Below are 12,448 nucleotides of genomic sequence, written 5' to 3'. Positions count from 1 at the left end.
TAAATTATCTGCCTGCATCCAGTGTTGGGTAATTCCACCCTTCCCTTAGCTGCTTCAGTTATCTTTCCTAATATCTCCTCATGCAAGGCCGTGTCAAATTCTGTTGGATGGTATTCCCACAGTGTGCATTTTGATACTTCAAACATTGAAGGTGCTTGGTTATAGGCTACATGGAATTTCATAATTCTGTATTTCTTAACCCTTGTGCCTCAGTAACCCACTAGGCTTTTTTGGCTTTGATTTTACAGGTGGACCCCCCCCCTCCCCCCACGTTACGGGACATTGCATTCCTAGAAAATGGTCTGTGTCGTTTTGTGTAATGCGAAGGCATGTCATCTGCATGTGTATCAAGAAATAAAAGTTGAAAAATTTATTCTTTTCCTGTAAATTCCTTGAGAGCAAATTTTCTTCTGTTTCTCAAATTTTTGGGTAGTGATTTTTGAATTCTATGAAGGCTAATTTCAGTAACGTCGGGGGTCGCCTGTACTCCTATGCAACTCTTTCTCAATGTTCTTTTCTCCTCTGTTGCACATGGGTCATTCTGTTTAAAAATGTTAGTTACGTCACTGGACTAGCTGCTAGTTTCAGTTGGTTGACAGTTTACTTCCCTGTCAAAAGGTGGTCACATTGGAGTAATTCTCTAACAGATAAAGACAATGAAGACTCATCTTTCCAAGTCTGATTTAAAGAAGTTGCATTTAAGTTAGTTGGCAAAAGATACAAAGGGAAATGAGGGCCGTTTCTTTTTAAGATGGTGAATTGTAAACTGGTGCACCCTACCTGAAAAGGTGGCTGTGGCAGATTTATTTGTAACTTTTGCAAGGAATACAACAATAATACTTGAAACCAATAAATCTTTAGGCTCTGGGAAAAGACCAGGCTGGAGTAGGACTAACTGAACTGCTTTCTGAGTTGGTGCAGGCATGTTGGGTCAAATGCCCTTCTATGAAAGTATCTGCAGCATGTACCCAATGAGTAGACCAACAGTTGTAAAGCAGTTTGGGCTGATGAAATGGACCAATTTATAACTTTTATTAGCTATTTCCTGCCATGATGTGATTTTAAAGAAAATCTTTTAATTACCTGATTCTGTATTTTCCCCAGAATACGCACAGCTTTTTGCTGCATTGATAGCACGGACTGCAAAAGATATTGACGTGTTAGTTGACTCGCTACCAAGTGAAGAATCAACAGCAGCATTGCAGGTAAGAGTAGCTGCCTGAGAGAGTGTCATCGAGAGCTAGGTAAGTGATAGACACTTGTGGATTTATTGGTGGAGGGATTGACTAGATTGGCCAACCTAAACCCACCAATCAAGCAAGCTGGTTTGTACTAGATGGAATGGAGCAGCTTGAATCGTGTTGAAGCTGCACTCATCCAGGGATGTTATGCATGGACGAAAACCCCTAGGGAGGTAGGTGGTGAAATACTTGCTGCAAGATAACTCGCTTCTGTTAATTTTGTAACCACAGTGTGTTTGTGACAGCCACAAATATTATGGCTACAAGAGCAAGTTGGAGAACAGGCATCTTATGACAAGTTTCTTGCAGTCTTACATGCTAAAGTCCTTTTCAACTTTCAGGGATGTGATAGAGTTCTTTCCATTTGTCTGGATGAATGCAGTTCCAGCATCTCGCATGAAGCTCGACACCAGGGCAAATTAACCAGCTTGATTGGTATGCCCCACTCAACGTGCATTTCTTCCTTCCTAGTGCACATTGGCTACAATGCAATGAAGTTGAAGAATTCATCTCTAAAATGCACTGCAGTTACTCACCTAGACTTACTCCAATAGCACCTTCCAAACCCACAACCTTCACCAGGATTGAGTCTTCAGGTGTGTGGGAGCACAACAACTGGCATGTCCCCCTCTAAGTGGCACATCATCCTGACTTGAAAAGTCTTCATTTCCACTAGGTATAAATTCTGTAAGTTGTTCCTCCCCCTGCAGCATTAAAGCAATGCCTTCACCAAAAGAGCAGCAGCAATTCAAGCTGGAGGCTGGTATCTGCCTCCTTGAGGGCAGCTTGGGATAGGCAATAAACAATGGCCTTGCCCTAAATCCAAATAGTGAATAAATTTTAAAAAAAATTTTTAAGCCAAATCCTTTAACTGCATTATTTGGGATTGTTGGAGAATAAGATATAATTCTGGAAACTTCTGACTTATACATATTGGCCTTTATTTCTCTTATAGCCAGGAGGGCTGTGTCGCTTAAATGGGAGGAAGTTACTCCCCCCCCACTCATGTTCAATGGCTACAGGATGTTATGTCATATCTAAATTTAGAGAAGATCCATTGTTCTATTTCTGGATCTAATCTGAACTTTCAAATATTATGGGGACCTTTTTTGAGCTACTTTCAAAACCATTGATTTGGTGCTTGAAGTACAGATACTGGCTAATACTATTATGCCTTTAGGGGTTTTTTTTTGTCTTTTTTCTTAACAAGCAGCTTCAGTTTTGGTAGTGGGTTTAGATTTTTTATATAATTTATTCCAATTTATTAATATTATTTCTGTTTATCAATATGAGGTATTGTGATTTCAAGTGTGATTCAATAGAATGTATTTTGTAACATTGTCTTTTTTTGTTTCATTTACTTTGTATTTTCTATTTGGAATAAATAAAAGTATTGAAAAAGAAAAAATTACTGGAAGACAACCCATTTCGGACTTTCTGTTGGAAGGAAGGTCATTGATGAAGTAACCGAAGATGGGTTGGCCCATGAACGTTACCCTTTGGAACTCCTCCAATGATGTCTGGAGTTAAGATGATTGGCCTTGAACCATTTTTGTGTGAAGTTGTAAAAATTTTCCCCTGGATTCCCATTGACTTTTACCAGGGCAACTTGGTGCTTAATCAAATGTTGCCTCGATGTCAAGGGCAGACATTCTTGGCAAGTCTTGAAATCTGGTTACAGCACTATTCTGTTGCTTCATGCATGTCCAGTTTTGAGATCTTTTTAGAATATATTTAACACAATATGAGTGTCATCACCATGATGGTTCCAGTTGTAAAGATGGAACTCTTTCTTCAGTGGTTCCTATCAGTACTGTTATGGATAGATCCAGCTGCAACATTTGGATAAGTGATGGTGAGTTGTAGTAGATTTCTCTCTCCATTTCTGGTTCTATGGACCAAGTCTGACAATTGTCCTTCAGAATTTACCTATTTGGTGGTGGTGAAACCAAATCATCCTTGGTAAGAGTGAAGAGGTTCTCCACAGAGTATATACTTTACCCTTTAATCTATATGTGCTTCCAAGTGTTTAACATGGTGGAGTACTGATTCATAGCTGAGACCGTGGTTAGGGTTAGGTAAAGATTTATCTTTGCCTGTGTTTGATCAGTTGCCATAAAACCATTGAATCTGGAGATTGTGAAGATTCCTAGTGCTAGTCCCTCCTGCCTTTTTACTGTGTGCTACCAACTCGGAGGTCTGTTTTGTAGTAGGGACAGGATATATCTAATGAATGTGATGACAGGCACTGACTTATTGAAGTTATTCTCTGACCATGATTGTTGGGTCATTTTGATGGTAACCTCAGAATGAGTTAGTACAGAAGTAGCAAACATTAGTATGAATATATCTAGCACCGAAGAAGTAGCAAGGGAAGGCTCCAGGGCCCCTTGAACATGCCCTGTAATTTTATAAGACCCTAGCTGACCTTGTACCTCAAATCCATTTGCTCACCTGATTGCCTGTTGTATACAGCAATCTCTTGATGTTTGCCTTGATTCTGTAGCAGAGTGCCAAGGACTAGAAGAATGTAAAAGTTGCATAGTTTTGAAATAAGAGAAAGCGCTAGATTGAAGTGCTGTAATCTCCAAAGTGGTGAACCCAGAGCTGGGAATTGGGATTAGGCAACATGCCTCTTTTCTAGCTGACATCAAGTGATAACAGCTGTACTTGCAATGATTGAGAAAATATCAAGAGCAAAACCACTCGCATGAACTTCCTTTTGGTGTGACCGTTTTTATTAAAAAAAAGTTATAAAACTTCATCCTGTTTTGTAACAATTCAACACTGCAGTTAAAATGTGCAATGTAATTCACGCACCTCATCAAAAACAGAATTATTACTCTGAAGGTGAAATATTTTTCTCCTACAAAGGAAAGTATTGTTTAATGAGTCCAGTACAGATTGGGTCTTAGTTATATTTGGCTCTTAAAGCAGGAGCTTTCCTTTGAGGTCTTCTGTTCATAATGTCATGGGATAGATACAATTATCCTGGAGTAAATGCATTTACTGTCCTCGTGTGCCACAGACTCCCTATAATACTCACTCATGCCCTTGTCCTGTATCAGGCTTCATGTAATTGAGAAAACTGAAGGCAGGGCAGTAGATGTGGTTTACTTTGGCAAGGTCCCACATGGTAGGCTGGTCCAGAAGTTTAGGTCAATTGGGATCCAAGATGAAAAACACGATGATGCTGGAGGAACTCAGCAGGCCAGGCAGTATCTGTGGAGAAAAGCAGGCGGTCAACATTTTGGGTCAGGACCCTTCTTCAGAACTGAAGATAGGAAAAGGGGAAGACCAATACGTAGGAGGGAAAAGCAGAGCAGTGATAGGTGGACAAAAGAGGGGAGGTGGGGTGGGCTAAGATGTGTAGGCAAACTGGATCCAAAATTGGCTTGGTGCAAGGAAGCAGAGGGTAGTGGTGGATGGGTGTTTCTCTGACTGGAAGCCTGTGACCAGTGATGTACCGCAGGGATCAATGCTGAGACCATTGTTATTTGTCATGACTTGGATGAGAATGTAAGGGGACTGATTAGTTTGACACAATAGGAGTACTGGTGAAGGTTTTGAAAGGATGAAGAGGGGCATAGATGGTTGGAAGGTTGGACAGAGTGGTGGCAGATGAAATTTAATCCAGACAAGTCAAGTAATACACTTTGGGAAGTCAAATACTAACTATAAAGTAAATGTCAGGGACCTCAGGAGTATTGATATACAGAGAGACCTTGGGGTGCAAGTTCATAGCTTCATGAAAATGGCGACACAGGTGGATGGGATAGTGAAGAAGGCATTTGGCATGCTCAACTTCATGCTCCAAGGCACTGAGCTAAAGAGTTGGGACATCATGTTGCAGCTGTACAAAACATTGGTCAGGCTGCACTTTGGGTATTGTGTACAGTTCTGGTCACCATACTACAGCAAGTAGAAGAGAGAGTTAAACAGATGGCCCACATTATCAGGTTTCCACAAAAGATACTATAGCACCAATTCATGGTTGTCAACTGTGCTATGCCCAATATTTGTCCCCCTGTCAATATTTCTGAAGTAGTTGATCTGGGCACTGTCACTTTGCTGGTTATAATACCTGGCTGTACACAAATTGGTTGCCACATTTCCTACATTACAAATGGGACTATGCTTCTAAAGCACTTTGCCCAAAATTTTTGGTATTGAGCTTGTGAATGGTGCAGTATAAATGCAGCTTTTATTTTAAGGTTTGGTTTGGTCCTTAAATAGCTTTACAATGTGATTGCAGATTAGGAGAAACTGGGAGATCTTTGGTCTAGTTGAGCAAGACCAAAGCTTGAATGCTGAGATTTTTTTTTGCAGGACGGTATCTATGGCCCAAAAGGCTTTAAAAGGTGCTAGTGAGCCACTGAGCAAGTCTAGTTGGGCCACAGTTTAAGGTTTGTGTGTAGTTCTGGTCACCACATGACAGGATAGGTATGACTACACTGGAGAGAGTGCAGAGAAAATTTGAGGATGTTTCCAGAACTGGAAAACGGTGGTTCTGGGGAAAGAATGAATAAGCCAAGAATAAGTTTTTTTTGGAACCAAAATGCTGAGGAGAGACTTGATGAATTTGAGGATCTGGATAAGGTAAATGGGAAGGATGATTTCCTTTGACAGAGGTGACCAAAGCTGCCAATTACTCTGTAAAGATTAGAGGAAAAATAAAATTGTGGTGTGGATCTGGAACTTTCAGCTTGAAAGAGTGGTAGATGCAGAAACCCTAACCACATTTAAATAGTACTTTGATGTGCACTTGAAGACTTGTTACCTATTGGATGATGTACTGGAAGGTGGGACTAAGATGAGTAGCTCCTTTTCATTCAGCACAGGCAAGATGACTCGTGACCTCACAATCTACCTTGTTATGACCTTGCACCTTGTCTGCCTACACTGCACTTTCTCTGTAGCTGTTACACTTTATTCTGCATTCTGTTGTTGTTTTACCCTGTACTACCTCAATGCACTGTGTAATGAATTGATCTGTATGGACAGTATGCAAGACAAGTTTTCCCACTATACCTTGGTACCTGTGACAATAATAAACTAATTTCAAAGATATACAGAATAGCTTCCCACACCACACTTTCTCTGATTCCATTAGCTTTACTCCAGAGATGTGAAGCCTATTGACGATCTTGCCCTTGCCTTTGCCCTTTTCTCTGCTGGAGCCTGTGGGTTTGATAGGCATTGCAGATCTAAGTTTATCTATTCATTACAAAGCCACATCCTATTTTGTGCCTAGATTGTAATATTAAATGTGTTAGTCACATAGTTTCTCTTTCCATAGGCTTCAGTCCACATCCTGTCTTGTGCACGAGCCTCCCTCCCCCATTTCATGTTTATGAAAACCCCTCTGCTCTCTGAATTCAAATATCTATGTAGTAATTGCTGTGGTTTTTGCACCTTTATGATAAGTACACACTTCTCTCTTCCTGTGTCAAGCCTCCATTTTGAACAATATTCCTTCCTCCCATATCTTCCCACCCCCACTCCAGTACCAGAACAGTTAATTATGTGGGATCTGTAGTCCAGCACGGACTTTTCCAAATCTATCTTCCGATTTATGACTCTGATGCACACAGACAGCAATGTTTTGAGGAAACAAAATATAGACTAGAGAGTCAAAGCTGGCACAAGCAGGGTGAGTGCTGTAGGGTCAGGAGGGTCAAGGTAAGGGAGTTCTTCTCGTAGTATTCAAAATGCCAGCAGGTTGGTAAAGAGAAATGGTTAATGTTTTAGCTCAAAGTCCCTTCTGTTCTTCGTTTATTCTCGTTAGCACATTTATGGGAGCTTGCTGTGTTCAAATGTGCTGCTCTAGTTCTCTTACAACAGTGCACATGTTTCAAAAGTACATCATTGGCTGGAAAGCACTGAGACATTCTGAAGTGATGGAAGTACTAAAGGATTGTGAGTCTTTCTGTAATTTCCATGTGGGGAAATTGTTATTGATCTTAAAAGAAGTTGAATAGCTACAATTCTTAAAAATTAAGCTATCATACAAGAGGAAAATAATTGTGTTCCCAAGTTTGTTTGGTGGGCCGAGAGATATCTTGTCATCTTTTCAAGGTATTTCTTACAAGGTCCTTTCCACTGCCCGTCTTTTTAAAAGGTGCAAATGGCTGTTTTGTTTCTGAATTTAAAAAAAATACAAACTCCATGTGAGGGAACAGGACATATATGCAACTTGTTTAAGAGGATGGAAACGTGTTTGTGTTAATGGGCAAAGTCGGGGGTAAAATGAGACGGGGCTGTCTGCCATGTGGTCTGGACGGAGAGGCTACTGTAATTCCAGGTGAAATGAAAAGTCAGGGGTAAGGTAATGGTGGCGTGGGGAGGAGCTTGGAACTGAAAAGACAATATGAACACCAAAGCCTGTCTTGTGTAGATTTTCTGCTAGCTTCCAGCAGCCACCACACTGGTAACATTGCTGTTAATGAGGTTTTAAAACAATCCATGTTAAAACTATAGAAGCACTTGCTAGTGCCTGATTATGGGCTTGTATCCCACAAGACAAAAGAAAGATCTGCAATTATTTAGCGCCCTTTTTTCTCTTTTAGAACATTCCTCAAATGGTTTACAGCCAATTAAATAATTTTGGTGTCTTCTGTTGTAAAGTAGGAAACACAGATTTTGCTGTAGAATGTCAATGATGGCATGTGCATCGGATAGGGAAACTGGGGAGAATTGTTTTCTTTAAAATCTTCTGTTTGAGAGAAGATGATATTTAAGGAATCATTTGAAAGACTGCTCTCCAGTGCAGAATTCCCTTAGTACTGCTCTGTTGTGTCAGCCGAGATATTTTTTGGAGAAATGTACTTGTGACTCGGGTGAGAGTGCAAGTCAGTGAGCCACAGCATGGTTAAGGGACAAGTCCAGCAAGTTTAGTGTTGAAAAGAATAAAATTGCAGATGCTTGAATGAAGGAAGATGGAATGGAAGACCAGTAAATGCTGGGACCTGAGTAATCCTAAAATTGTGGATGCATTGGTGGTCATTTTCAAACATTCTTTAGATTCTGGATTAGTTTCTATGGATTGAAGTATAGCTCATGTAAGCTCTGTACCTCCCTTTCTGGCCAAAATCTCAATTTACAAGAAGCAGGATACCAAATCATAGTCCCCTGGGCTGATATCCGTAGTGGGGAAAATGCTAGAGTCCACTGTTAAAAGTCGTAGCAGAGTATTCAGAAAACCAAGAGGATCGGTCAAAGTCAGCACGGATTTACGAGAAGGAAATGGTGCTTGACAAATTTACCAGACTTTGGAGGATGTAGGTAGTGGAGAGGTTGGGAGACTATCAGTAGGTGTGGTGTATTTGGGCTGTCACAATGGCTTTCAATAAGGTCTCTCGGTTACTGTGCAGAATTGAAGTGCATGACATTGTGTAACTGCACTGTCAAGGATCAAGGGCTGGTTGGCAGACAGGAAGCAGAGTAAGAAAAGCAGCCACTTTTCTAAGTGGCAGGCAGTGACTAGTGTCGTACTGCAGAGATCAGTGCATGGAACCCAGCTATTCACAATACATATTACCAATCTAATTTGGAGAATTAAATGCATGATCTCCAAGTTTGCAGAGAATACGAAGCTGGGTGAGAGTGTGAGCTGTGAAGAGGATGCAGAGTGAGTTGGACAGTGAGTGGGCAAATGCACGGCAGATGCAGTGTCATGAGGATAAATGAGGTCATGCACTTCGGCACCAACAGGATGGCCTTTGTCTCTGGAGCACAAATGTGTACAGGGAAGCACAGCCATTCAGTGGTTTCATCAGGAAAAGCCAAGACACCAAACTTGACATGAAAACCAAAGTGTTGGAGATGCTCTGTTGTGATGAAAGATCATCGACCTGTAATGTTAACTGTTTAATTCCTGCCCCCACCCCCATTCCTCGTCATTTCTTTAGTGCTGTGGAAATATTCAAGAAGGAGTTGGATGATGTGACTTCAATGGCCTTCTGTGGTAGAGAATTCCACTCTTGGATGAAAGAATTTCTCCTCGGTCCTTAGAATAATACCACTGAGGACTAAGAATAAATTATTAGAATAATAATTACCATTGGGTAATCTGTAGCCCACTGCATTTTACAATTTCAGATAATCTGCACCCCCCCCCCCCACCCCACCCCCTGTGTTCATTTCTCTCTCCTTCTGATCCACCCTGGTTCTGTCACGGCCGCCTTTCCCCTCTCCCATCTGGTTCCACCTGCCCACCACCATACACTTAACCCACTGGGTGTCCTTTCCCTTCCTCCCCACCAGCTGGTCCACCTGCCCATCATCCCCTCCTTATCTGGTTCTACATATAACTTGCCTTATCAGATTCCAGAATCTGCAGCCTCTTGTTATCACGTTACCAACCAGTGTCTGACTCTACCTCCCCTTCCCCCACCTGGCTCCAACTGCCCATCATTTCTTCCCTCCCCCACCCCCCTTCCTGGTTCCACCTATCACCTGCCAAATCCTGCTCACCCCTCCCCCTTGCCTGGCTATCTCCCCTCTGGACTCTTCAGCCCTGTGGGGTTTCGACCTGCAATGTCGACCATCCCTCCGCCTCCACAGATGCTGTCTGACCCGCAGAGCCGCTCCAGCACTTTGTTTTTTTGCCCAAAGTGGCTTAACCTGTTGCCTTAGTCTGTGACCCTGGTTCTGGACTCTCCTGGGCTCCTTCCTGCATCTTGTCTGCCCATCCCAGCAGGATTTAAAATGTTTGTGTGGTTCCCCCTTCACTCTAAACTATAGTATACAAGCCCAATCATGCCAATCTCACCGTACGTCAGTGTTCTCCCATGAATCAGTTCGATGAACTCTTGCCACACTTCCTCCACAGCGAGAACATCCTTCCTCTGATAAGGAGACCACAGCTGCACACAGTACTCTAGATCTGGTCTCTCTAAGGCCCTGTACATGGGAGCAGGACATCCCTTCCCCTGTACTCAATCTTCTCCCTATGAAGGCAAATGTACCACTTGCCGTCATAATATCCTGCTGCACCTGCATGCTTGCTTTTTATCAAGGACATCCGGGTCTTGTAACACCTCCCCCTTAATCTCTCACCCTTCATATAATTAGTGCTTCAGGCTGATGATCTTTCATCAGAATGGAGTGTCTCCAGCGCTTTGTTTTCAAGTCAAATTCTTTGTGTCTTGTCATTTCCTGATTAAACCACTCACTGGCAGCCCTTCCCTTGTGCTGCAGGGACATGGGCAGCCCAACAAAGAGTGAAGAGGAAGCAAACTGGCTTCAAATAGTAGAAAATGGTAGGTAGCTGGCATGGTAGTGTAGCAGTTAGCGTAATGCTATTACAGCGCCAGCGACCCAGGTTCAATTCCTGCCACCATCTGTAAGAAGTTTGTACGTTCTTTCCATGTCTGCGTGGGTTTCCTCTGGGTGCTCCAGTTTCCTCCCACATTCCAAAGATGTACAGGTTAGGAAGTTGTGGGCATGTTATGTTGGCGCTGGAAGCGTGGCAACACTCTACGCAAAAGATAAGATCTTTATTAGTCACATGTACATCGAAACACAGAGTGAAATGCATTTTTTGCATAGTGTTCTGGGGGCAGCCCGCAAGTGTCGCACGCTTCTGGCGCCAACATAGCATGCCCACAACTTCCTAACCTGTGTGTCTTTGGAATGTGGGAGGAAACCGGAGCACCCGGAGGAAACCCACGCAGACACGGGGAGAACATACAAACTCCTTACAGACGGCAGCGGGAATTGAACCCGTGTCGCTGGCACTGTAAAGCATTACACTAACCGCTAGGTGCATTTCACTGTGTGTTTCGATGTACGTGTGACTAATAAAGATATCTTCGGGAAGGTTTGAATGTGAGTGGAGTGGTTGTATAAAACTGCAGGCCACAAACATTATCAGTAATTCAGCAGCAAATTTGGAATTGTCACCTTTAACCAGAACAAGGAAGTGGAATGAGCTTCTGCAGGGAGTGATTGAACGTGAATAGTGCAGATAGGCTAAGGGGGAATTGGAATAATGCCAGAGGGAGCAAAGAATTTAAGGGTGTGGTAATAGACTAAGATGGGACGAGGCTTGTATGGATTACAGAGCAGCACAATTGTTTGTGCTGCAATTTCTGACTGTAAAACTCAGCTGAATTACTTGGTGAGAAGGGATTGTTTTTTGGTGCGGGTTGCACAGATTTTCAAGGTGCCGATGTATTTGTGCCTTTTGAGTGTGTTATATGAATCGTGTCCCATCTACTGCCTCAGGTGGATGTTCAAAGGCTCTGTTTCTCATTAGATCCTGACCATGGCAGTGATCCTGCTGTCATTTCTTGTACATGAATAACTGGTATTGTATTACTCGTGACACTCAGTGCTGGATATGGGGTATTATCGCTCTGGATTGGCTTTTGGGTTTGCTTGGGTCAAGCACAGTCCACCAGAAGAGTAGAGTCATAGAGACAGGATGGAAGCAGGCCCTTCGACTGACTTAAGTTCACATTGACCTTAAAGCACCCACTTTTCCACTGATCCTACCCACATTGCAATAATCCTATGGTGCTGTAAGATGTTACTGTGATCACATCTTAACATTGCTGCGTCATGTCCTGTTGATTTTGGAGCCAGCTTTTTGCCTGCTTCTGAACGAACCTCTAAAGCTGAGGGTTTGAGAGTTTGGCCCTTCCTCGTGGACTTGACAATGGAGGCAGAAATTGGCATAAAGATGAAGTGGTGTTTTGTAGCTTTGCCAAGGGTGCCATCTTGTGGAAGCGGTGCTAAACTGAAGCTATGCATACAGTTCCACCGCCAGGTGGATGTTGTACTCAAGTTTGTCACGTGCACAAGTACATGTGTGCATGAGTGCAATGAAAAACTTGCTTGCAGCAGCATCATCACAGGTACATAGCATCAGATAAGCAGCATTCACAAGAAAAACATAGATACAATTTTTACAAGAAAACACAATTAGGACAAAAAGTAATTTATTGTGCAAAGTGGTCATAGTGTTGCTAAACTGTAGTGATTAGGGTTGTGCAGGTTGGTTCAAGAACCGAAATGGTTGAAAGGAAGTAGCTGTGCTTGAACCTGGTGGTGTGGGACTTCAGGCTTCTGTACCTCCTGCCCAATGGGAGCTGCGAGAAGATGGCATGGCCCGGATGGTGGGGATGTTTGATAGATGTTGCTGCCTTGAAGTAGCACATCCTGTTGATACTACCTCCTGTTAGACTGGAGAGGCATGAGAA

At 42.6% G+C, this 12,448-nt stretch overlaps 1 protein-coding gene across 3 annotated transcripts in view; it reads left to right on the top strand.

The window, feature by feature from the left end:
* Window positions 1–12,448, top strand: part of med21 (mediator complex subunit 21) — a 42,792-nt gene that overhangs the window by 6,424 nt on the left and 23,920 nt on the right. For all 3 annotated transcript variants that reach the window (XM_052030196.1, XM_052030195.1, XM_052030194.1), the window contains exon 3: window positions 1,105–1,205. In XM_052030196.1, the coding sequence (XP_051886156.1) occupies window positions 1,105–1,205 (101 nt within the window). The remainder of the gene's footprint in view (window positions 1–1,104; window positions 1,206–12,448) is intronic.

Source organism: Pristis pectinata, chromosome 15, assembly GCF_009764475.1.
Source record: "Pristis pectinata isolate sPriPec2 chromosome 15, sPriPec2.1.pri, whole genome shotgun sequence".
In the NCBI taxonomy this organism is placed as follows: Eukaryota; Metazoa; Chordata; class Chondrichthyes; order Rhinopristiformes; family Pristidae; genus Pristis; species Pristis pectinata.
Note: the sequence above shows the minus strand (reverse complement) of the source record. Positions and strands in the feature narration are given on the sequence as shown.